Here is a 25863-nt window from a genome sequence, read left to right as displayed (position 1 = left end):
GCACCAACTGTTGTCACCTTCTCACCAAGCTGCTTGGCGATGGTCTTGTAGCCCATTCCAGCCTTGTGTAGGTCTACAATCTTGTCCCTGACATCCTTAGAGAGCTCTTTGGTCTTGGCCATGGTGGAGAGTTTGGAATCTGATTGATTGATTGCTTCTGTGGACAGGTGTCTTTTATACAGGTAACAAGCTGAGATTAGGAGCACTCCCTTTAAGAGTGTGCTCCTAATCTCAGTTTGTTACCTGTATAAAAGACACCTGGGAGCCAGAAATTATTCTGATTGAGAGGGGGTCAAATACTTATTTCCCTCATTAAAATGCAAATCAATTTATAACATTTTTGACATGCGTTTTTCTGGATTTTTTTATTGTTATTCTGTCTCTCACTGTTCAAATAAACCTACCATTAAAATTATAGACTGATCATTTCTTTGTCAGTGGGCAAACGTACAAAATCAGCAGGGGATCAAATACTTTTTCCCCCTCACTGTAGATCAGATCAAGAAAACATGCGGAATCTTGTCTAAATTTTCAGGTGGTAAAAAGGTATGCCGAATGGAGCCTTTTGTGATGTAAAACGACATTGCAACATTTCGAATATTGCGTCTGCGTAGAGCATTTAGTAAGCTTAAACTAGCTGTAGGATGCTAGCCAGACCTGGGTTCAAATACTATTTGAAATCTTTAAAATACTCAGTTTGCTTTAGCCTGCCTGGAGTGCCAGGAGGGCGGGGTTGCACTTTTCCCATTAAACAAGTTAGCCGATCAAGTAAAGTATTTGAAATGATTTCAAACTGTATTTGAATCCTGGTTTGCCTAGCTTCTAGTCGGAGGACGCTGGCCTGGCTTTAGCCTGGCACAGTGTGATTTATGACACCAGTCACTAGCGTGTTTCAATAGGTGGATATTTCAGACCATCTGGATAACTCCCAACTCCTCAGTCAGATCTGGTGTCCTGCCTTAGTGTGTGTGACCGTGTGGGGATCCATGGGGAAGTTCCCGATGCCAGAATTTACGTGTGCGAGCGAGTGTGTGTCTTACCCTCAGTCATACAGAAGACTCTGAGGAAGGCCAGTAGCTGGGCAGAGATTGGAGGATCGCTGCAATGCAGGGCAAAGATACTGGACCTGGGGGTGGGGGGGAGAAGAGAGGGCAAGAGAAAGAGTGAAAAAGAAACCTCATAGTACAGGCACAACAACTTCTCCAATTCACATGACCCTTTGCACGCACACATACAGTTGAAGTCGGAAGTTTACATACACTTACGTTGGAGTCATTAAAACTTGTTTTTCAACCACTCCACAAATGTCTTGTTAACAAACTGTAGTTTTGGCAAGTCGGTTAGGACATCTACTTTGTGCATGACACAAGTAATTTTTCCAACAATTGTTTACAGACAGATTATTTCACTTATAATTCACTGTATCACAATTCCAGTGGGTCAGAAGTTTACATACACTAAGTTGACTGTGCCTTTAAACAGCTTGGAAAAGTCCAGAAAATTATGTCATGGCTTTAGAAGCCTCTGATAGGCTAATTGACATAATTTGAGTCAATTGGAGGTGTACCTGTGGATGTATTTCAAGGCCTACCTTCAAACTCAGTGCCTCTTTAATTGACATCATGGGAAAATGAAAAGAAATCAGCCAAGACCTCAGAAAAGAAAATGTAGACATCCACAAGTCTGGTTCATACTTGGGAGCAATTTCCAAACGCCTGAAGGTACCACCTTCATCTGTACAAACAATAGTACGCAAGTATAAACACCATGGGACCACGCAGCCATCATACCGCTCAGGAAGGAGACGCGTTCTGTCTCCTAGAGATGAACGTACTTTGGTGCGAAAAGTGCAAATCAATCCCAGAACAACAACAAAGGACCTTGTGAAGATGCTGGAGGAAACAGGTACAAAAGTATCTGTATCCACAGTAAAACGAGTCCTATATCGACATAACCTGAAAAGCCGCTCAGCAAGGAAGAAGCCACTGCTCCAAAACCGCCATAAAAACGCCAGACTACGGTTTGCAACTGCACATGGGGACAAAGATCATACTTTTTAGAGAAATGTCCTCTGGTCTGATGAAACAAACATAGAACTGTTTGGCCATAATGACCATAGTTATGTTTGGAGGAAAAAGTGGGAGAGCTTGCAAGCCGAAGAGCACCATCCCAACCGTGAAGCACGGGGGTGGCAGCATCATGCTGTGGGGGTGCTTTGCTGCAGGAGGGACTAGTGCACCTCACAAAACAGATGGCATCATGAGGAAGGAAAGTTATGTGGATATATTGAAGCAACATCAAGACATCAGTCAGGAAGTTAAATCTTGGTTGCAAATGGGTATTCCAAATGGACAATGACCCCAAGCATACTTCCAAAAGTTGTGGCAAAATGGCTTAAGGACAACAAAGTCAAGGTATTGGAGTGGCCATCAATAAGCCCTGACCTCAATCCTATAGAACATTTGTGGGCAGAACTGAAAAAGAGTGTGCGAGCAAGGAGGCCTACAAACCTGACTCAGTTACACCAGCTCTGTCAGGAGGACTGGGCCAAAATTCACCCAACTTATTGTGGGAAGCTTGTGGAAGGCTACCCGAAACATTTGACCCAAGACAAACAATTCAAAGGCAATGCTACCAAATACTAATTGAGTGTATGTAAACTTCTGACCCACTGGGAATGTGACCAAAGAAATAAAAGCTGAAATAAATCATTCTCTCTACTATTATTCTGTCATTTCACATACTTAAAATAAAGCGGTGATCCTAACTGACCTAAGACAGGGATTTTTTACTGTATGACCTCTTAGTTAAACCTAGACCAGTAGAACCCACAGGACCTTGTAGCCCCAACCCTCCCCGTACGCCTCACTCCAAAGAAGAAGAAAAAACCTTCCACAATGAATCCCTGTATGACGTGAACCATCTTAAAACCCTGATCAGTGGCTTGGCAGGTACAGTATGTGTTAATGGTGGCCAGTGGCCCACAGTTAACCCAGGCCCACTCACGTTTAGCATCAGCTGACTGATACAAGCTGAGTGGAGGCCGAACCATGATCCCCCTGATGCATTTTTAATATACACTCAATCAATTACAAGCAAGAGAGAGAGCGAATGGGCAAGAGACAGAGAGACCACTACACCAGGGGTGGCCAGGCTGGTGGGCTGGTGTGGGCGCTGGCTTTTGTTCCAGCAAAGCAGAATTTTGGGGGGCTTTGGTCATTTGAAATCTATCCAGGATAAACATTGCATAATTGTCTCAGAATAGGTCTCTATAGCATGAGGGATGCTTTCTATCCCCCGCCCTGACATTTTCATCAATAGGAAGCTTAATCATTTTATCATTACCCTAATATTATGCAGCCCTCCCTCTCTTTCATTTTAAGAGCTTTTTAAATCTCCTATTGATGGGGCATTCTGGATCTCACAGTGGAAATTAGATTAAAGATAGCCTGTTTTGTTGTTGCTGTTTGGGGCTCTGTTGTTAAACTGACAGATACAGTGAGGGAAAAAAGTATTTGATCCCCTGCTGATTTTGTACGTTTGCCCACTGACAAAGATATAATCAGTCTATAATTTTAATGGTAGGTTTATTTGAACAGTGAGAGACAGAATAACAACAAAAAAATCCTGAAAAAAAACGCATGTCAAAAATGTTATAAATTGATTTGCATTTTAATAAGGGAAATAAGTATTTGACCCCTCTGCAAAACATGACTTAGTACTTGGTGGCAAAACCCTTGATGGCAATCACAGAGGCCAAACGTTTCTTGTTGTTGGCCACCAGGTTTGCACACATCTCAGGAGGGATTTTGTCCCACTCCTCTTTGCAGATCTTCTCCAAGTCATTAAGGTTTCGAGCCTGACGTTGGGCAACTCCAACCTTCAGCTCCCTCCACAGATTTTCTATGGGATTAAGGTCTGGAGACTGGCTAGGACCTTAATGTGCTTCTTCTTGAGCCACTCCTTTGTTGCCTTGACCGTGTGTTTTGGGTCATTGTCATGCTGGAATACCCATCCACAATCCATTTTCAATGCCCTGGCTGAGGGAAGGAGGTTCTCACCCAAGATTTGATGGTACATGGCCCCGTCCATCGTCCCTTTGATGCGATGAAGTTGTCCTGTCCCCTTAGCAGAAAAACACCCCCAAAGCATAATGTTTCCACCTCCATGTTTGACGGTGGGGATGGTGTTCTTGGGGTCATAGGTAGAATTCCTCCTCCTCCAAACACAGCAAGTTGAGTTGATGCCAAAGAGCTCCATTTTGGTCTCATCTGACCACAACATTTTCACCCAGTTCTCCTCTGAATCATTCAGATGTTCATTGGCAAACTTCAGACGGGCCTGTATATGTGCTTTCTTGAGCAGGGGGACCTTGCGCGCGCTGCAGGATTTCAGTCATTCACGGCGTAGTGTGTTACCAATTGTTTTCTTGGTGACTATGGTCCCAGCTGCCTTGAGATCATTGACAAGATCCTCCCGTGTAGTTCTGGGCTGATTCCTCACCGTTCTCATGATCATTGCAACTCAACGAGGTGAGATCTTGCATGGAGCCCCAGGCCGAGGGAGATTGACAGTTATTTTGTGTTTCTTCCATTTACGAATAATTGCACCAACTGTTGTCACCTTCTCACCAAGCTGCTTGGCGATGGTCTTGTAGCCCATTCCAGCCTTTTGTAGGTCTACAATCTTGTCCCTGACATCCTTGGAGAGCTCTTTGGTCTTGGCCATGGTGGAGAGTTTGGAATCTGATTGATTGATTGCTTCTGTGGACAGGTGTCTTTTATACAGGTAGCAAGCTGAGATTAGGAGCACTCCCTTTAAGAGTGTGCTCCTAATCTCAGCTCGTTACCTGTATAAAAGACACCTGGGAGCCAGAAATCATTCTGATTGAGAGGGGGTCAAATACTTATTTCCCTCATTAAAATGCAAAATCAATTTATAACATTTTTGACATGCGTTTTTCTGGATTTTTTTGTTGTTATTCTGTCTCTCACTGTTCAAATAAACCTACCATTAAAATTATAGACTGATCATTTCTTTGTCAGTGGGCAAACGTACAAAAATCAGCAGGGGATCAAATACTTTTTTCCCTCACTGTACATAGTGATATATGGTGTTCAAAGGCACAGAGGCAATAGCACACGATGTCTATCTGGGATCAATTCTTGGTCCGGTTCTTTTCACTATTTACATGAACAATATTGGTTTATCTGTAAATAATAATAAACTTCCACCTGTATCCTGATGACATTGTGGTGTATGCCATTGCCTGTTGTGTTGTAGCTGTTTGGGGCTCTGTTAAACTGAGATAGTGATATATGGTGTTTAAAAAGGCACACAGAGGCAACGGCTGTCTTTCTGTCGCCTATACACCGAATGGTCCGGTTCTTTTCACTATTTACATTAATATTGATTTATCTATATAAAAAAACACTGTGGTGTATGCTATTGCTGACTACAACTGACTAGGCTCTGTCAGAGCTTCAATCTGCCTGTATTGCCCTGCAGAAAGCCTTTGTTGAACTGAAATTGGTACTTAATGCAGGTAAAACCAAGTATATGTTATTTTCCAAATCACGTAAAATGTGTCTGATTTATGCATACGTACTTTGGATGGTGCCCTCATTGATCGTGTACCCGCTTATAAATATCTGGGCATCGGAATTGACAAAAAGCTATCTTTTAAAAAGCATGTTGAGGAGTTAAGAAATTAAGAATTAAAATAGGCTTCTTCTATAGGAACAGGTCCTGTTTTTTGTTAAATAGCAGAAAACTAATAATTTGGTCAACATTCATGCTGGTTATTGACTATGGCGATATCGTCTATATGAATGCAGCTGCCACTGTATTGAAGCCATTGGACGAAATGCATCATAGTGCATTGCGCTTTATTACGGGCGATTGTTTCATTAGACATCATTGCATTTTGTATCAGAAAGTAGGCTGGCCCTCTTTGAAGTCTCATAGATCAATGCATTATGCTCTTTTTGTCTAGAAAGCCCTCTTGCATAAACTTCCGCCATACCTAACCTCATTACTAACCTTCAGACGTATAACCAGACCCGGACTCAGGGATGGCTAACTCTGGAGATCCCTTAAATCTCCACCCAGTTAGGTAAATATGCTTTTCATTTGTTTGCACCTCTCATGTGGAATGATCTCCAAAAGTCCTTAAGAGTTGGTACCTCTAGCCCAATTCAGGCAGATGTTAGAGGGCCTTTTAACTGAAGAATGTGTTTGTTTCATATGATTGTGTTTTGCTTTTTGTGTTTTGTGTGTGCGTTTCATGTATTGTATAATTGATGTGTATATACTATAGATATGTATAATGTAATTGTTGTTTATTGGTGTGTTCATGCAGGTGGTCTCAGCATGACTCCCTGCTTAAATAAAAGGTTAAATAAAAATACAATATATGAAGGGAAGACGGATGAAAGGAGTTGTGAGCCACATGGGGCTCTGGTCAAATGTAGTGCACTATAAAGGAATAGGGTGTCGTTTGAGACATAGCCTTAGTCTCCCAGTGTAGCCTTTGTTTTAAGAGTAAACTCTCCTCTCCTGGATTCACTAGTGCTGGGCAAAGAGGGGTAATTGAATAGTATTGCTGCCAGACTAGAGCGGGCCTCAGTAATGTGTTTGCAGTGTAATAATATCAGCCATGTCCTGACAATTGTCACATTGATCAATTCACTGAAATGCAGGAAAATATTGCCTTCCTGAAATTACCTCAGTCTCTGCCATAATTGAGAGATACCATATATTTCTTTCTCTCACTCTACCCCTCTTCTCTCTCCCTTCCAGTTTCCCTCCCTACCACTGTCCCTCCCTCCCTACTTATGAGGGGATTCCTGTGTGTATGTGTGCATCTCTGTACTTACGAGGGGATGCCAGCGCGGGCCAGCACCTCTGCCTTCATGGCGTACAGACGTTCACTCTTGGACACACCCAGTTTGATCTTGACTCTGTCATGGGCATTCTCCTGGAAGAAGAAGCCGTTGTGGATCACAAACTCAGCGTTGGATCGCGTCCCGTAGAAGATGTAGATCTGAGGACAGACAAGAGAGAAGAACAGCCACTCAACATTAAAGGGGTAGTTCAGTATTTTAAAACTTAAATCTTAGATGGTTCCTCACACTGAAAAAATAATATGGGCCAGGAGTAACTGTAATGCACGGTTTGGTTTTCTTTAAACAGACACAAAAAACTTCAGTACTTTACTAGATGGTTGCTAAAGTTAGCTGAACTTCCCCTTTATCGTCTGATTCCAACTCAACCGCTAAAAGGTTCCTGCAGATCGGTAACGGTTGGATCATTTGGATGTAAGCAATGTGGTGAACATTCCACCCCCTATTCCCGATATACCATTTTCCCTCATAAACATGATATCATGTCTGATCTAGTGGAAGCTTCACAGGAGCACAGAGAATCCCCACACGTATGGCTCCACCATATTACATCCACATTTACAGATAGCAGAACGGAACAAGTGTGAGAGAGAAAGAAGGAGAGTGAGGTAGGAGCAGGGGATAGATAGGGGGCGGCGTGATAAAGCTTAGTAGATAAATGTAGCTTAGTGGTTTGTGTCTCTGTGAGCTCAGGCCGAGTCTGCATCCCAAATGCCTTTTCCCTATGTAGTGCACTACTTTTGACCAGGGCCCATAGGCCTGTAGTGTACTATATACGGAATAGGGTGCTATTTGGGACACATCCTCTGAGAGCTCAGTGCACTTTTGCCGGATGGTGATATCTGCCAGAGGAATCATGGGATCAAGCGCTCCACTCCCCATCACCACCCCTCCCACACCCCTCACTGTCTCTCTGAATCTTATCAAATAATTCCCATTCTGAACAGAAAGAGGTGGACTTCCATACTGTAGGGAGGGGGAGCAGAGAGGGGAGGGGGAGGAAGGAGAGGGAGCAATAGAGGTTGGTTGCGTCCCGATTCTCCAGCCTTCTCCCAAAGCATGGATTTAACAACTGTGGAAACTCCCTCCAGCCAATGCTTACACCAATCCTATGAAACTCCCTCCAGCCAATGCTTACACCAATCCTATGAAACTCCCTCCAGCCAATGCTTACACCAATCCTATGAAACTCCCTCCAGCCAATGCTTACACCAATCCTATGAAACTCCCTCCAGCCAATGCTTACACCAATCCTATGAAACTCCCTCCAGCCAATGCTTACACCAATCCTATGAAACTCCCTCCAGCCAATGCTTACAACAATCCTATGAAACTCCCTCCAGTCAATGCTTACACCAATCCTATGAAACTCCCTCCAGCCAGTGAGTGAGTGACAGTGAGGGAGGGAGTGAAACTATAAGACACTGCTTTAGACCAGAGGGTTGGACAGTGAGTGACAGGGAGGGAGGGAGTGAAACTATAAGACGCTGCTTTAGACCAGAGGGTTGGACAGTGAGTGACAGGGAGGGAGGGACTGAAACTATAAGACACTGCTTTAGAGCAGAGGGTTGGACAGTGAGTGACAGGGAGGGAGGGAGTGAAACTATAAGACGCTGCTTTAGAGCAGAGGGTTGGACAGTGAGTGACAGGGAGGGAGGGACTGAAACTATAAGACACTGCTTTAGAGCAGAGGGTTGGACAGTGAGTGACAGGGAGGGAGGGAGTGAAACTATAAGACGCTGCTTTAGAGCAGAGGGTTGGACAGTGAGTGACAGGGAGGGAGGGACTGAAACTATAAGACACTGCTTTAGAGCAGAGGGTTGGACAGTGAGTGACAGGGAGGGAGGGAGTGAAACTATAAGACGCTGCTTTAGAGCAGAGGGTTGGACAGTGAGTGACAGGGAGGGAGGGAGTGAAACTATAAGACGCTGCTTTAGAGCAGAGGGTTGGACAGTGAGTGACAGGGAGGGAGGGAGTGAAACTATAAGACACTGCTTTAGACCAGAGGGTTGGACAGTGAGTGACAGGGAGGGAGGGACTGAAACTATAAGACACTGCTTTAGAGCAGAGGGTTGGACAGTGAGTGACAGGGAGGGAGGGAGTGAAACTATAAGACGCTGCTTTAGAGCAGAGGGTTGGACAGTTAAGCCTGGCTTGGTCCAGCTGACTGGCACCCAGCTCTGGCATGGCCCTCTCCCTCTCCCTCTCCCCGACATAACATCAACACCAGTCAACCAGTCTGTCAAGGCCTCTCAGTTAGAAGTGAGCATGACGGCACCCCTACAACACCGCTAGTGATACTCAGGCCCGAGACTCAATCAATTACAGAGTACGGCTTTACAGACAGCTTTCAGAAGTGTGTTTAAATTTGTACAGCAGCCTATCAAGCTCAAGTTCATTTAATTCATTCATATGGCAGAATACAGTTGAACTCTGAACTGTGTGATGAACTAAAAATAATACATAGAAAACAAACAAAAAATGATACATGCAACATCCATTTAGGGAACTGTTGTTGTGGCTGTTGTTAAAAGTAACCTAGATGGAGGGAGTTGACACTTGATTTAGAACAAATTGCCTTTTAATTGACATGTACACCCCCTGGACAATTATTTGTATAGTAGCTAAAAGTACAAGGTGCAGTAGTTCCATGCTGCCCTGACCCGACTCACCTGTTCATTCTCTTTGTAGTCCTGCAGAGCCACACACTCACACCTGTCATCCTCCAGGTTGTAACCAGTGGTGATCTGAACAACACACAACAGGCAAACTGTAATTCATCCATTCACTGATTGATTTGAACCAGTCCTTGATTCAACTCAATGAGCTTTTCCAACTGTCACTAATCAAACTTGTTTTTAAAAAATCGCATCACACTTTACAGTAAAATAAATAGAGTTGTTATATTTCAGAGCTGCGGTGAATTATCAGAGCTTCTTCACTGACTGACTGACCATACAATTTGCAGCACATTTATTTTATATACATGACCAGCTCATTTAACAATGTACAATCATTTTCTCTCCTAGTATTAAAGAGCTGTATATCCGTCATACATTCCTTTACTAACAATCTCAAGAGACTAACGAACAAAATCAGAAAGCAAATGTATTTCAAAACATGAATGTATTAGTTTCGCATATATAATCAAGGACCGTATCAATCCATATAATTCCCAGATTCTGAGTTAGTGAGAGCTTTACACAAATGGGCAGAAATGAAGGACATTGAATGAACCCATACAATCATCACCAGTGAGAATAAAAACATACTGAAGGAACTGGAGCTAAAGAAGAGCAATAAAATGTGGAAATATGTCGGAGGAAGTTGTAACCCATTTTTATTAAACTAACACCAAGGGAGTACACAGGAAGACATTTTAGTCTTTAAATGACTTGTTTCAGCTACGTATCAGGTCTTTACAACAACAACAAAAAAGGGGAGAGTAAATGCAGTTAACATGCATACTAAAGGAGGGGATATTAATGCTCTGTTACAAATCAGTCACTAAACACAATCAAATAAAAATTATTCAAATAAATAACATTTGCCCATGAGATAAGCGTAATCAACTGAGGAAAACACAGACTGTGTGGTTTCTCTCAAATCTAGCATTCTCTACAGCGGAGTTCTTGACCATGTGTGGGTTGATTGTTTTAAAGAAAAAACTGTGATTGGAAGATTCCTAACATAATTTTTTTCAGAATAATTTAAAACCTCTCAAATAGTGGGATGAGGGTGGTAGTGTGCAGTAGTGTTATAGGCATGCTTCAGTCATGCAATAGGCATGCTTCAGCCATGTTTTAGCCATGCAATAGGCATGTTTTAGCCATGCAAAGGCATGTTTTAGACATGTAATAGTGATGTAATAAGCATGTAGTAGCGTGTTTGTAGTACTCACCAGGCCGTTGGTATGGTTACACATGTCCCAGAGAGGGATGAGGGCGAGGGTGACACGGCTACCGTCTTCCGTAGGGATTTGGTTCTGACGGGTCATCACTGAGGAAACCGCCCATCTATAGGGATCAAAGGTCACGGTAAACCAATCATCAATCAGCAACAAGATTCACTTTTCATGGACTAGCCAATGATAACAAGGGCCGTGTGTTTTTCCAGACCACGTGACCTGAGCAGGGAAAACTGAGGACCCCAGTTATAGCCTCATGTTTTGGGGAAATACTACTGGTCCCCAAGACAAGTGGCTTCACCCACATCAGATAGCAAACCTTGTTACTAACCGCGTTTCCATCAAAACATTTCATGCGGATGAATTACCTGACGCATGAAAAAAATCACGACCGGGCTGATGAAAACATGAAACGCCGGTCACAATTTGATAAATGCCGACAGACAATTTGTTCGTTCGACATGGTGGGATCTTTTGTGTCGGTAAAATCAATAATGCGAGAAATGGCGGTAATATAATAACTATCATATCAAAGTAAAGTTGGAGTCACACGATGATATGTTGTGTGGTCCTCCCACCACGACTCCGGAAAGCATGCCCTTTATTAGGTTACAGATTAAATACTGTAAATTATGAGGAACTTCACAGAGTGGTGAATGTACAAGGTGATGAGCTTGATGCTCCTTTCCAATAAATATTGAAGGTCTTATTCTGGTTACATGATTATCGATGCTTGGCTGCCGTTTGACAAATACAAATAATATCACTCTTACCCATAATAATCTCATCATGTAGGTAGCCTACCCACACTGTATCTAAAGGCTGTTGGCTAGAGCACATGTTTGAAGACCAGAGTGCTATATAACATCCCGTGTAGCTCAGTTGGTAGAGCATGGCGCTTGCAATGCCAGGGTTGTGGGTTCGATTCCCACGGGGGAGCAGTATAATTTCTTTATGTATGCACTCACTAACTGTAAGTCGCTCTGGATAACAGCGTCTGCTAAATGACTCAAATGTAAAATGTAAATAACGCAAATGTTTTTGTGACAGAACCATCAGTAGAATGCGATAGAAACCCATTTAACTTGTATTTTTCTATTCGGTACATAGGAATTTAACGGCAAAAGTAATTTTTATCTGCACTGTGTCATCACGCACAGCCTTTTATCCTCAAAAAGTAAGTTTGATGGAAACACATCTCTGGTGGGAAAATGTGCATATTGTTTTCATGCAGATTTGAGAATATTTGCATGAAAATCTGTCACAAATTGGATGGAAACCTAGCTAGTGACTGTAGCAACTTGAGGAAATGTGTGGTCGCCTGTTCTGAAGCCAACCGATGATGACTACCAGTCCCAATCATAACCTTTGCTTTAGTAATAGTTGATGTATAGAAAACTAATAGGTTATAGAGAACAAGCCTGTTCTAGACAACACTGTTGTGGATAAAGTCTAGCCTTTAGTTACAGGCAGGTGATTGTTAACACTGGAGGATCTTAATAATCTTTATTAAGTAATTCAAGACAAGGGCATCAAATAAATATACATCTGTGATCTTGTTATAATGATGTCAAGTCGTCTTCTGAGAATTCTAAACATTTTAAACTGGGCTAACTGCTAAAGGAGGTTCCTCCAGAAGGCCTCAGCACCGCGGGTACAAGACAACGCACGCTGTCCCGGACCCTTCATTCCCACAACGCATTGCCTGGCGGAAGTGGAGGCTTGCATCACATCCAACACAATGGGAAGATAAAAGGAGTGAATATAAAATTATTCTCCCAATGATGATTTGTCTCTAATGACAGAACAATGAAAAACAACAGGCCATCCCGGATGCTGCCAGTTGTTCTACATTCTCTGACTGTCTTACACACGCACGTCACACACACACACACACACACACACACCAACCTGTAGTCGTCGAACGTAAAGGCGTCCTTCAAGGGCAGTTTACTGGTGGTCGGATGAGCCTGGAGATTGAAGGTGAAGAAGAGAGAAAAAGAGAAAGAAGGAGATGGAGTGAAAGAAAGGGATAGATGGAGAGAGAAAGTAGAAAAGATGGAGAGAAATGGAGTGAGTGAGGAGGGAGAGGGAAAGATAAAAACCCCAAACAGTGTATGAAATGTCATCATGCTGCTGCCTAACACATCCTAAAACCAGTGTGTGCTACTGGTGTATGTTACCATATGTGTGCTAGTGGTGTGTGTTCGTTAGTGTTTGTGTGTGTTAGCGTTTGTGTGCGCTAGCATTTGTGTGCGTTAGCATTTGTGTGCATTAGCGTCTGTGTGCATTTGTGTGCGTTAGCAATTGTGTGCATTAGCGTCTGTGTGCATTAGCGTCTGTGGTGCGAGGCTAGGATCAGGGTGGCGTTAGCCCCCCATACATCACTGTCAACTTAATGTGTTGTGCCCAGCAGCCGTCATAAATCTGCTTCATCAATTTGGGTGACAGATCGCCACCAGTGCCACAGAAATCTAAGCCACACACTGGACGCCTCCAAGGGCTCATTTACAACCTAGCAGGAGGTAGAGGTGGAGGGAGAGGGGGAGGACTAGTACAATACACAGCTAGAAAGAGATAGAAGTGGGGGGAGATGAGGGGGGAAAGAGGGAAGAGAAAAGGTGGATAAGTAGAGATGGAGAGAGAGAGAAGAGAGAGCAGAGCACCAGGGTCTAACAACTGTGCTTCCTGAAGCCCTTTCTCTTCTCCCCAACATGCAAAGTGAGCTGCAGCTAAAATAGACTCCAGTTCAGTAGGAAGGAACCCATAGTAAGACATGTAGCCTCTCTTTCTTACACACACATAACCACCTCATGGTGTCTGTGTCTGGTTGGTCCTTAATGTGTCTGTCTGATAATGTTCTTTACGCATTTGTCTCTTTAAAGTAGCACACAGAGACGTATCTGGCAAGGGCTGTGGAGGTAAGAGTAAAAGCGAGTGGTCACATACAGCACCAGTCAAAAGTTTGGACACACCTACTTATTCCAGGGTTTTTCTTTATTTTTACTATTTTCTACATTGTAGAATAAAAGTGAAGACATCAAAACTATGAAATAACACATATGGAATCATGTAGTAACCAAAAAAAGTGTTAAACAAATCAAAATATATATATTATTTGAGATTCTTCAAATAGCCACCCTTAGCCTTGATGACAGATTTTGCATACTCTCAACCAGCTTCATGAGGCAGGCATGCATTTCAATTGTTAAAAGTTAATTTGTGGAATTTCTTTCCTTCTTAATGCATTTGAGCAAATCAGTTGTGTTGTGACAAGGGTTATATTTGAGTGTTTCAGTGAAACGTAAGTGAGGGAGGCCCCGCTCTCTTGCTTTCCCAGATGTTTAGTTCATTTCATTCCAATCTCCTTTGCATTATTGTAGCCATTTTCTGTAGCCTGTCAACTATGTGTCTGTCTATCCCTGTTCTCTCCTCTCCGCACAGGCTATACAAACGCCTCACACCGCGTGGCTGCTGCCACTCTAACCTGGTGGTCCCTGCCCACATGACCCACGTGGAGTTCCAGGTCTCCGGCAGCCTCTGGAACTGCCGTTCTGCAGCCAACAAGGCAGAGTTCATCTCAGCCTATGCTACCCTCCAGTCCCTCGACTTCTTGGCGCTGACGGAAACATGGATTACCACAGAAAACACTGCTACTCCTACTGCTCTCTCCTCGTCTGACCATACCCCGAGAGCATCTGGTCAGCGGGGTGGTGGCACAGGAATCCTCATCTCTCCCAAGTCGACATTCTCTCTTTCTCCCCTGACCCATCTGTCTATCTCCTCATTTGAATTCCATGCTGTCACAGTCACTAGCCCATTCAAGCTTAACATCCTTATCATTTATCGCCCTCCAGGTTCCCTTGGAGAGTTCATCAATGAGCTTGACACCTTGATAAGTTCCTTTCCTGAGGATGGCTCACCCCTCACAGTTCTGGGTGACTTTAACCTCCCTACGTCTACCTTTGACTCATTTCTCTCTGCCTCCTTCTTTCCACTCCTCTTCTCTTTTGACCTCACCCTCTCACCGTCCCCCCCTACTCACAAGGCAGACAATACGCTTGACCTCATCTTTACTAGATACAGTTCTTCTACTAATCTCACTGCAACTCCCCTCCAAGTCTCCGACCACTACTTTGTATCCTTTTCTCTCTCGCTCTCCTCCAACACTACTCACTCTGCCCCTACTCAGATGGTAATGCGCCGTCACAATCTTCGCTCTCTCTCTCCCGCTACTCTCTCCTCTTCCATCCTATCATCTCTTCCCTCTGCTCAATCCTTCTCCCTCCAATCTCCTGATTCTGCCTCCTCAACCCTCCTCTCCTCCCTTTCTGCATCCTTTGACTCTCTATGTCCCCTATCCTCCCGGCCGGCTCGGTCCTCCCCTCCTGCTCCGTGGCTTGACGACTCATTGCGAGCTCACAGAACAGGGCTCCGGGCAGCCGAGCGGAAATGGAGGAAAACTAGACTCCCTGCGGACCTGGCATCTTTTCACTCCCTCCTCTCTACATCTTCTTCCTCTGTTTCTGCTGCTAAAGCCACTTTCTACCACTCTAAATTCCAAGCATCTGCCTCTAACCCTAGGAAGCTCTTTGCCCCCCCCCCTCCCCTCCACCCTCTCTGTGGATGACTTCGTCAACCATTTTGAAAAGAAGGTTGACGACATCCGATCCTCGTTTGTTAAGTCAAATGACACCGCTGGTCCTGCTCACACTGCCCTACCCTATGCTTTGACTTCTTTCTCCAGATGAAATCTTGCGACTTGTGACGGCCGGCCGCCCAACAACCTGCCCGCTTGACCCTATCCCCCCCTCTCTTCTCCAGACCATTTCCGGAGACCTTCTCCCTTACCTCACCTCGCTCATCAACTCATCCTTGACCTCTGGCTATGTCCCTTCCGTCTTCAAGAGAGCGAGAGAGTTGCACCCCTTCTCAAAAAACTTACACTCGATCCCTCCGATGTCAACAACTACAGACCAGTATCCCTTCTTTCTTTTCTCTCCAAAACTCTTGAGCGTGCCGTCTTTAGCCAACTCTCTTGCTATCTCTCTCAGAATGACCTTCTTGATCCAAACCAGTCAGGTTTCAAGACTGGTCATTCAACTGAGACTGCTCTTCTCTGTGTCACGGAGGCTCTCCGCACTGCTAAAGCTAACTCTCTCTCCTCTGCTCTCGTCCTTCTAGACCTATCTGCTGCCTTTGATACTGTGAACCATCAGATCCTCCTCTCCACCCTCTCCGAGTTGGGAAACTCCTGCGCGGCTCACTCTTGGATTGCGTCCTACCTGACAGGTCGCTCCTACCAGGTGGCGTGGTGAGAATCTGTCTCCGCACCACGTGCTCTCACCACTGGTGTCCCCCAGGGCTCAGTTCTAGGCCCTCTCCTATTCTCGCTATACACCAAGTCACTTGGCTCTGTCATATCCTCACATGGCCTCTCCTATCATTGCTACGCAGACGACACACAATTAATCTTCTCCTTTCCCCCTTCTGATAACCAGGTGGCGAATCACATCTCTGCATGTCTGGCAGACATCAGTGTGGATGACGGATCACCACCTCAAGCTGAACCTCGGCAAGACGGAGCTGCTCTTCCTCCCAGGGAAGGACTGCCCATTCCATGATCTCGCCATCACGGTTGACAACTCTGTTGTGTCCTCCTCCCAGAGTGCAAAGAGCCTTGGCGTGACCCTGGACAACACCCTGTCGTTCTCCGCTAACATCAAGGCGGTGACCCGATCCTGTAGGTTCATGCTCTACAACATTCGCAGAGTACGACCCTGCCTTACACAGGAAGCGGCACAGGTCCTAATCCAGGCACTTGTCATCTTCCGTCTGGATTACTGCAACTCGCTGTTGGCTGGGCTCCCTGCCTGTGCCATTAAACCCCTACAACTCATCCAGAACGCCGCAGCCCGTCTGGTGTTCAACCTTCCCAAGTTCTCTCACGTCACCCTGCTCCTCCGCACACTCCACTGGCTTCCAGTTGAAGCTCGCATCTGCTACAATACCATGGTGCTTGCCTACGGAGCCGTGAGGGGAACGGCACCTCTGTACCTTCAGGCTTTGATCAGTCCCTACACCCAAACGAGGGCATTGCGTTCATCCACCTCTGGCCTGCTGGCCCCCCTACCTCTGCGGAAGCACAGTTCCCGCTCAGCCCAGTCAAAACTGTTCGCTGCTCTGGCACCCCAATGGTGGAACAAGCTCCCTTACGACGCCAGGAAAGCGGAGTCACTCACCACCTTCCGGAGACACTTGAAACCCCACCTCTTTAAGTAATACCTGGGATAGGATAAAGCAATCTTTCTACCCCCCCTTACCCCACCCCAAAGAAAATAAATATATATATATATTGTAAAGTGGTTGTCCCACTGGCTATCATAAGGTGAATGCACCAATTTGTAAGTCGCTCTGGATAAGAGCGACTGTTAAATGACGAAAATGTAAATGTAAATGTAGGGGGTATACAGAAGATAGCACTATTTGGTAAAATACCAAGTCCATATTATGGCAAGAACAGCTCAAATAAGCAAAGAGAAATGACAGTCCATCATTACTTTAAGACATGAAGGTCAGTCAATACGGAACATTTCAAGAACTTTGAAAGTTTCTTCAAGTGCAGTCGCAAAAACCATCAACTGCTATGATGAAACTGGCTCTCATGAAGATCGCGACAGGAATGGAAGACCCAGAGTTACCTCTGCTGTAGAGGATAAGTTCATTAGAGTTACCAGCCTCAGAAATTGCAGCACAAATAAATGCTTCACAGAGCTCAAGTCACAGACACATCTCAACATCAACTGTTCAGAGGAGACTGTGTGAATCAGGCCTTCATGGACGAATTGCTGCAAAGAAACCACTACTAAAGGACACCAATAAGAAGAGGAGACCTGCTTGGGCCAAGAAAGACGAGCAATGGACATTAGACCGGTGGAAATTTGTCCTTTGATCTGGAGTCCAAATTTGAGATTTTTGGTTCCAACCGCCGTGTCTTTGTGAGACGCGGTGTGGGTGAACGGATGATCTCCGCATGTGTATTTCTCACCGTAAAGCATGGAGGAGGTGGTGTTATGGTGTGGGGGTGCTTAGCTGGTGACACTGTCTGTGATTTATTTAGAATTCAAGGCACACTTAACCAGCATGGCTACTACGACAGTCTACAGCGATACGCCATCCCATCTGGTTTGGGCTTAGTGGGACTATCATTTGTTTTTCAACAGGACAATGACCCAACACACCTCCAGGCTGTGTAAGGGCTATTTGACCAAGAAGGAGAGTGATGCATCAGATGACCTGGCCCCCACAATCCCCCGACCTCAACCCAATTGAGATGGTTTGGGATGAGTCGGACGGCAGAGTGAAGGAAAAGCAGTCAACAAGTGCTCAGCATATGTGGGAACTCCTTCAAGACTGTTGGAAAAGCATTCCAGGTGAAGCTGGAAGAGTGTGCAAAGCTGTCATCAAGGCAAATGGTGGCTATTTGAAGATTCTCAAATATAAAATATACTTTGTTCGATTAGTTTAACACTTTTTTGTTTACTATTGTTTTTGTAAAAAATTGTAAAAAGAAAGAAAAACCCTTGAATGAGTAGGTGTCCAAACTTTTGACTGGTAGTGTATTTCTCCCCCTGGGTGGATGGCTGGTGTGGCAGCGATGTGTGTGTGGAACCAGTGTGTGTGTGTGTGTGTGTGGAACCGGTGTGTCTGTGTGTGGAACCGGTGTGTCTGTGTGTGGAACCGGTGTGTGTGTGTGGAACCGGTGTGTCTGTGTGTGTGTGGAACCGGTGTGTCTGTGTGTGTGTGGAACCGGTGTGTCTGTGTGTGTGTGGAACCGGTGTGTCTGTGTGTGTGTGGAACCGGTGTGTCTGTGTGTGTGTGGAACCGGTGTGTCTGTGTGTGTGTGGAACCGGTGTGTCTGTGTGTGTGGAACCGGTGTGTGTGTGTGTGTGTGGAACCGGTGTGTGTGTGTGTGGAACCGTGTGTGTGTGTGTGTGGAACCGGTGTGTGTGTGTGTGTGGAACCGGTGTGTGTGTGTGTGTGTGTGGAACCGGTGTGTGTGTGTGTGTGGAACCGGTGTGTGTGTGTGTGGAACCGGTGTGTGTGTGTGTGTGTGTGTGTGTGGAACCGGTGTGTGTGTGTGTGTGTGTGTGGAACCGGTGTGTGTGTGTGTGTGTGTGTGTGAACCGGTGTGTGTCTGTGTGTGGAACCGGTGTGTGTCTGTGTGTGGAACCGGTGTGTGTCTGTGTGTGGAACCGGTGTGTGTCTGTGTGTGGAACCGGTGTGTGTCTGTGTGTGGAACCGGTGTGTGTCTGTGTGTGTGGAACCGGTGTGTGTCTGTGTGTGTGGAACCGGTGTGTGTCTGTGTGTGTGGAACCGGTGTGTGTCTGTGTGTGTGGAACCGGTGTGTCTGTGTGTGTGGAACCGGTGTGTCTGTGTGTGTGGAACCGGTGTGTCTGTGTGTGTGGAACCGGTGTGTCTGTGTGTGTGGAACCGGTGTGTCTGTGTGTGTGGAACCGGTGTGTCTGTGTGTGTGGAACCGGTGTGTCTGTGTGTGGAACCGGTGTGTCTGTGTGTGTGGAACCGGTGTGTCTGTGTGTGTGGAACCGGTGGGTCTGTGTGTGGAACCGGTGGGTCTGTGTGTGGAACCGGTGGGTCTGGTGTGTGTGTGTGTGTAATAGAGACAGTCCGGCAGTGACACGGATTCATCCCTACAGTAAAGTGAAGAGAATTACGCTCACAGGGCCAACCCTAACCTACCCCCCTCAACCCCCACACACGTTTCACCTGACACAACCTACTCAAATGCATGTAGTTCAATACGTTACTACTTTAACTCTTTGACATAGGTCCACTCAGATGAAGGGTAGACAGGTTGTCCCCAAATATGGAAGACTGGGGATGGAATAATACTCCAGGTAGAGCCTGCAGCCTCCTCCCTCCCTCCCTCCCTCCCTCCCTCCCTCCCTCCCTCCCTCCCTCCCTCCCTCCCTCCCTCCCCCTGGTTTTGACAGAGAAGAAGTGGTAGTGGTAGTGGGATGGAGGAGCAGCGTTGAGCCTCGTCCTGCTCTGCTCTGACAGCCATTAAAAGATAAGAGTCTAGCCTAGCGGATGGATCCTAGCGGGGAGGGGTGTCGTGTCGACGTGGAGCCCAGCAGCCAGGCCTGATCCTGGGCTGGGCCCTGCCTGCTACCTGGCTGTGGACGAGACATGGAGGAGCAGGAGAGGAAGAAGAGAAGCCCTCTGGCTGCGCTCTGCTCCAACCTCTGTATTTACATCCGTCTTTCTGAGAGGTTCGGATCAATTTTTTTTAAAGTAAATAAACCCTTTTCGTTTCATGTTGCATTCTAAACAGAGGCATCCCACACACAGTATGTTAGGGCGGTCCGTCTTCCTCATTTGGCTCGACAGAGATCGAGGGAAGGTTAGACAGATGGACAGATACCTGGAGCTCCTCAGAGGAAAGGGAAGGAAAACGACACCACTGGGACACTAAACTTTTTCTCATCACACCACGCGTCACAAACACACACACTCCAAGGTTACTTTTACTTTGCATACGCTCGCTGCATACTGAGGTCACCTTATGGAGGTCCACACATACGGCCTCTGGATACACACACACACACAAACTCAGACAATTACAAACTCACACAGTCCCACTGGAAGGTAGAGGCACTCACTCGGTTATGCTTCAGATGGCCTGCTGGGGGGGTGAATATCTATAGGAGGGAGACACGCACTAAACTCACTGACTGACTACCCAATTTTAACACAAGAGGACTGTGTGTGTGTGTGTGTCTGTGTGTGTGTGTGTGGGGGGGCTGGAGAGCGAGGGAGAGTGAGGGAGAGAGTGAGGGAGAGCATAGAGGGTCGTGTTTTTGTCAGTCTCCCAGCCACTCAACATGTACAGAAGGTACAATCAGGTCAATTCAATTCAAAGCCAATGCGACAAGCTAATTTCCCAGCCCGGTCATCTGCAGCCACCCGCCTTGGAAAAGAGAGAGAGAGGGATGGATGAGAGAGAGAGAGTGGCTGACATTGACAGTAGTCATTACACTGACACCAGCCCCCAACCTGAGCAGAGGACACGAGAGGGGGATGAGTGAGGGAAGGGGGGGTTAGAACAGAGGGACAGAGTGGAGGGATGAGTGAGGGAGGGGGGGTTAGAACAGAGGGACAGAGTGGAGGGATGAGTGAGTGGGGGGGGGAGAAGTAGAGGAGAGCAAAAGGAGAGAGAGAAAGAGCGAAGAGGTGAGGGGAAGATGACAAAAGAATGACAGAGGGAGCGTGGAGAGGGGGATGGGGTGAAGGGAGATGTAGTGAAGAAGAGGGGAAATATGGACAGGACACACACCTTTCACAATCACGCCCTCTAAAGAGAGAAGGAGTCATCTCCACCTTCTAGTGTTACCATTAGAACACCACGGCCATGAGGCTTCCAACACATCTTCATTAGAACACAGTGGAATATTAGTGATGCTGCTGGAACCACCACTCATCTTCTATTCTAATACCATTACTACACCTATTAAAAATGTCTTGTTTGTTTTCAGTTGTTTTGTTTCCTTATGGTTGCTTATTTAGTCTTTAAGCAATAAAGCACGAGGGGGTGTGGTATATGGCCAATATACCACGGCTACGGGCTGTTTTTATGCACGACGCATCGTGGAGTACCTTATTGCTATTATAAACTGGTTACCAACGTAATTAGAGCAGTAAAAATAAGTGTTTTGTCATACCCATGATATACCACGCCTGTCAGCCAATCAGCATTCAGGGCTCGAACCACCCAGTATATAAGTATTAATAATGATGTAATGTTAGCAGTATTATTACATGGTAACAAACACCTAAGAACTGTATTACCTTCATATCACCTATAAGCCACTACCACCATCTAGTGGGCATTGATGGTACTGTCTTTTCAGAGACAGGCCACCTGCTGTCTGTCAAGGCCACAAAACAGCTCATTTCTGTCAAGTAGCAGCCACTTTATGATTCACTATTCTGCTTCATTCAGTCAATTGTACAAAAGCAAAGCTTGAGGGGACAAAAGCAACTAAAATGCTTCACCTAGATAGTAGGGATGGGCGCAAGTACTTGAGTACTCAAGTTCTTAATTCAAGGTTTGTATTTGATTACTAATGAGTAATTAGCAAGTGAAGTTTATGATCACTGACAAAAATAAAAGCATATCTTACAGACACGTTTACTTTCGTGGAGTATGTGAAGAACATTGAAAATATGTTTAAAATGACACATGCCTTAAATATGGTCAGATGAATAGGTACTGGCGAGGACTATTAATAAACCATATAGTTTATTAGCCACCTAACTTCAACTGAGAACTAACTAACATTTAATCAAAAACATGTCAACACACACCAGCCCAGATCAGCCAAGAGACAATGACAAACATTAACTATTGCCATCATGAATATTTCATATTTAATGTCTTATCTTGACAGTAAATGTTATTTTCTCTTCCCTAATGGACAGTTATTTGATGACAGAGTCACAGACACAAAGCATCCCAACTAAAGAATGTGAAAATAATTTGGAGAAACAGATGATTTGTATTGCTCCTTCTTTGATAACAAAGAGACTAGAAAACCTAAAAGAGAGTGGTCTAGCTTGCGACCCAAATGGCACCCTACTCCCTACATAGTGCACTACTTTTGACAACAGCCCTATGGTTCGAATGCACTATATAGGGAATAGAGTGCCATTTGGGACACAACCCTAGTCTTCATTGGTTTTGATCAAAGGAATTTCAACATGTCAGTTAATAACTTCAAATTAGCATACTGGAGAGAGAGATTTGCATCACAATTTCTGTCTTGTGTTTCTTCTATTTCATAATAAACTGTAATCACATTGTCTCTCCATCTTCCTCACTGAAGGTACAGCTGCCTACAGATACACTGGACCTTTCAAACTAAATAGCTATGGAGAGCAGATGTACTGGCATCAACCCCTAAGAAAAGCACAGTGTGAATTTTATATCTAGAAATCCTACGCAGTACCTATTCACATTGAGATTTGAGTCATATTTTGCTTGGGAACCTTGTGAATGATGAAATGTCAATAAATATCAATGTGTTGCATTGTGGTAAATATGACAAGTTACAGTACACATCTACAAACACTGTATCCCAAATGGCACCCTATTTCCTATTTAGTAACTTATTTTGACCAGAGCCCCATGGACAATTAGTGCACTACAGTATATAGGGAATAGTAGTGCACTATATAGGACATATCCACCGATCACACAGGAGTGGTCTTCAGTTCAGACCAGTGCTATTCAAAGTTGCAGGGGAACAGCGGTGGGGTCGGCAAAAAAGATATATTTTTTATGATCTTTTTAGGAACAACAAATGAAGAGTACAGGTTATTGTATGTTATTGTATGGGACAATATACAAACGTTTTTTGAGAAAGATAATTTGAAGAAAAAAAACAATTGAGTAAATGTATTTATTGGTTTCTTTTCATTTTGATAAGAGATTAAAATGTAATGAATTGAAGGTTATTTGTCGCTGTAAAAATCTATATTTACCGATTTTAAGATTGTGTCATTAGATTTGGGGTTGGGTCGCGAGAAATCTTGTGAGAAAAAAAAATGGGATCCCCAGAAATTCTGGCAGAAAAAAATTAGGTCCCCGCTGAAAGTTTGAATCCCACTGGTTCATCAGACTGTAAGAGGTGAAAAGCTCCCCCTGTTGGTTATTGTGGTATTTAAGGACAGGTTCCCTGCCACTTTCTATGCCACTGGCAACTTATCAGGCCCTCTGAAATTGGGTGCAAGAGGCCATTCTGCAGCTGCTCTCCCAATCTCCCTACAGCTGGAAACCTCTTAAAACCTGATCTCTCTCGCTAAGCACGCTTCGGAAAACACGCCACGCACTGACAGACAGGTGGACGGGCAGAGACGGAGAGATGGAAGGACGAGAAAGAAGGGACAGAGAAAGACAGAGAGAAGAAAGAGAGAAAAGGACAGAGAGAACAGAGAGACAGAGAGAGAGAGTCCTTCCTAACTGACTTAACACGAGCCAAATGAACCCGGCCCAGAGATTGACTCTGTACCTGGCTACAAGGTGAACGTTATACAGCTGGAGCTACAACTCTTTCTTTAGGAGATAAATCAACTTACCATACCAGGCTTTAGAACTGAGGGTTTGACCATACTGTCCCTAAGAACTGGGCTCTGAATTGGGCTCTGAATTGGGCCAATCAGTGTAATTTTGTAAATGCCGGATCTCTATGGCAAGACGCATCATTCACCCAAGTTTCGTCAAAATCGGGCCAGTGCTGTCTGAGATATCTTGTGTGACTAACATATGAACGAACGGACGGAGACAGATCCACAGTCCCCTCCCCAGTTACATCGTGGGGGACAATGAATACAGTCTGGCACAAAAACATATCACAGAAAGAATCTGAGAATTTGAATAAATAATAAAATCACCTCTACTCCTCAGTCTGCCCATGGAAAACACACCTACAGTTGAAGTCGGAAGTTTACATACACCTTAGCCAAATACATTTAAACTCAGTTTTTCAAAATTCCTGACATTTAATCCTAGTAAAAATTCCCTGTTTTAGGTCAGTTAGGATCACCACTTTATTTTAAGAATGTGAAATGTCAGAATAATAGTAGAGAGAATTATTTATTTCAACTTTTATTTATTTCATCACATTCCCAGTGTGTCAGAAGTTTACATGCACTCAATTAGTATTTGGTAGCATTGCCTTTAAATTGTTTAACTTGGGTCAAACGTTTCAGGTAGCCTTCCACAATAAGTTGGGTGAATTTTGGCCCATTCCTCCTGACAGAGCTGGTGTAACCGAGTCAGGTTTGTAGGCCTCCTTGCTCGCACACGCTTTTTCAGTTCTGCCCACAAATTTTCTATAGGATTGAGGTCAGGGCTTTGTGATGGCCACTCCAATACCTTGACTTTGTTGTCCTTAAGCCATTTTGCCACAACTTTGGAAGTATGCTTGGGGTCATTGTCCATTTGGAAGACCCATTTGCGACCAAGCTTTAACTTCCTGACTGATGTGTTGAGATGTTGCTTCAACATATCCACATAATTTTCCTTCCTCATGATGCCATCTATTTTGTGAAGTGCACCAGTCCCTCCTGCAGCAAAGCTCCCCAACAGCATGATGCTGCCACCCCCGTGCTTCACGGTTGGGATGGTGTTCGTCGGCTTGCAAGCTACCCCCTTTTTCCTCCAAACATAATGATGGTCATTATGGCCAAACAGTTATATTTTTGTTTCATCAGACCAGAGGACATTTCTCCAAAAAGTACGATTGTTGCAAACCGTAGTCTGGCTTTTTTATGGCGGTTTTGGAGCAGTGGCTTCTTCCTTGCTGAGCGGCCTTTCAGGTTATGTCGATATAGGACTCGTTTTACTGTGGATATAGATACTTTTGTACCTGTTTCATCCAGCATCTTCACAAGGTCCTTTGCTGTTGTTCTGGGATTGATTTGCACTTTTCGCACCAACTTTTCGCACTTGCAATACATCCACAGGTACACCTCCAATTGACTCAAATGATGTCAATTAGTCTATCAGAAGCTTCTAAAGCCATTACATTTTCTGGAATTTTCCAAGCTGTTTAAAAGGCACAGTCAACTTAGTGTATGTTAACTTCTGACACACTGGAATTGTGATACAGTGAATTATAAGTGAAATAATCTGTCTGTAAACAATAGTTGGAAAAATTACTTGTGTCATGCACAAAGTAGATGTCCTAACCGACTTGCCAAAACTATAGTTTGTTAACAAGAAATTTGTGGAGTGGTTGAAAAACTAGTTTTAATGACTCCAACCTAAGTGTATGTAAACTTCCGACTTCAACTGTATAATCCTGTCTATCCATGGAAAACACATACAGAGGATTGTCTGTTTCACATACACGTGACAGACAGACGTTTCTGTATTTTTGCAAAGTCAGCAGCACCTCATATTGTGCAAAACTTGTGCAGACAGACAGCATTGCATCCTTCCTGCTCAAAAGGTTTTGCAATCTGTTC

General features: G+C 44.7%; 1 protein-coding gene across 2 annotated transcripts in view; it reads right to left on the bottom strand.

Annotated features, from left to right (window-relative positions):
- LOC121544683 (actin-histidine N-methyltransferase) overlaps nucleotides 1-25863 on the bottom strand; it is a 59125-nt gene that overhangs the window by 11725 nt on the left and 21537 nt on the right. For both annotated transcript variants that reach the window (XM_041854745.2, XM_041854744.2), the window contains exons 7-11: nucleotides 12724-12782; nucleotides 10807-10921; nucleotides 9578-9652; nucleotides 6879-7045; nucleotides 1041-1126 (exon numbers count right to left, since the gene is read on the bottom strand). In XM_041854745.2, the coding sequence (XP_041710679.1) occupies nucleotides 1041-1126; nucleotides 6879-7045; nucleotides 9578-9652; nucleotides 10807-10921; nucleotides 12724-12782 (502 nt within the window). The remainder of the gene's footprint in view (nucleotides 1-1040; nucleotides 1127-6878; nucleotides 7046-9577; nucleotides 9653-10806; nucleotides 10922-12723; nucleotides 12783-25863) is intronic.

This window comes from Coregonus clupeaformis, chromosome 29 (assembly GCF_020615455.1).
Source record: "Coregonus clupeaformis isolate EN_2021a chromosome 29, ASM2061545v1, whole genome shotgun sequence".
NCBI lineage: Eukaryota > Metazoa > Chordata > Actinopteri > Salmoniformes > Salmonidae > Coregonus > Coregonus clupeaformis.
Note: the sequence above shows the minus strand (reverse complement) of the source record. Positions and strands in the feature narration are given on the sequence as shown.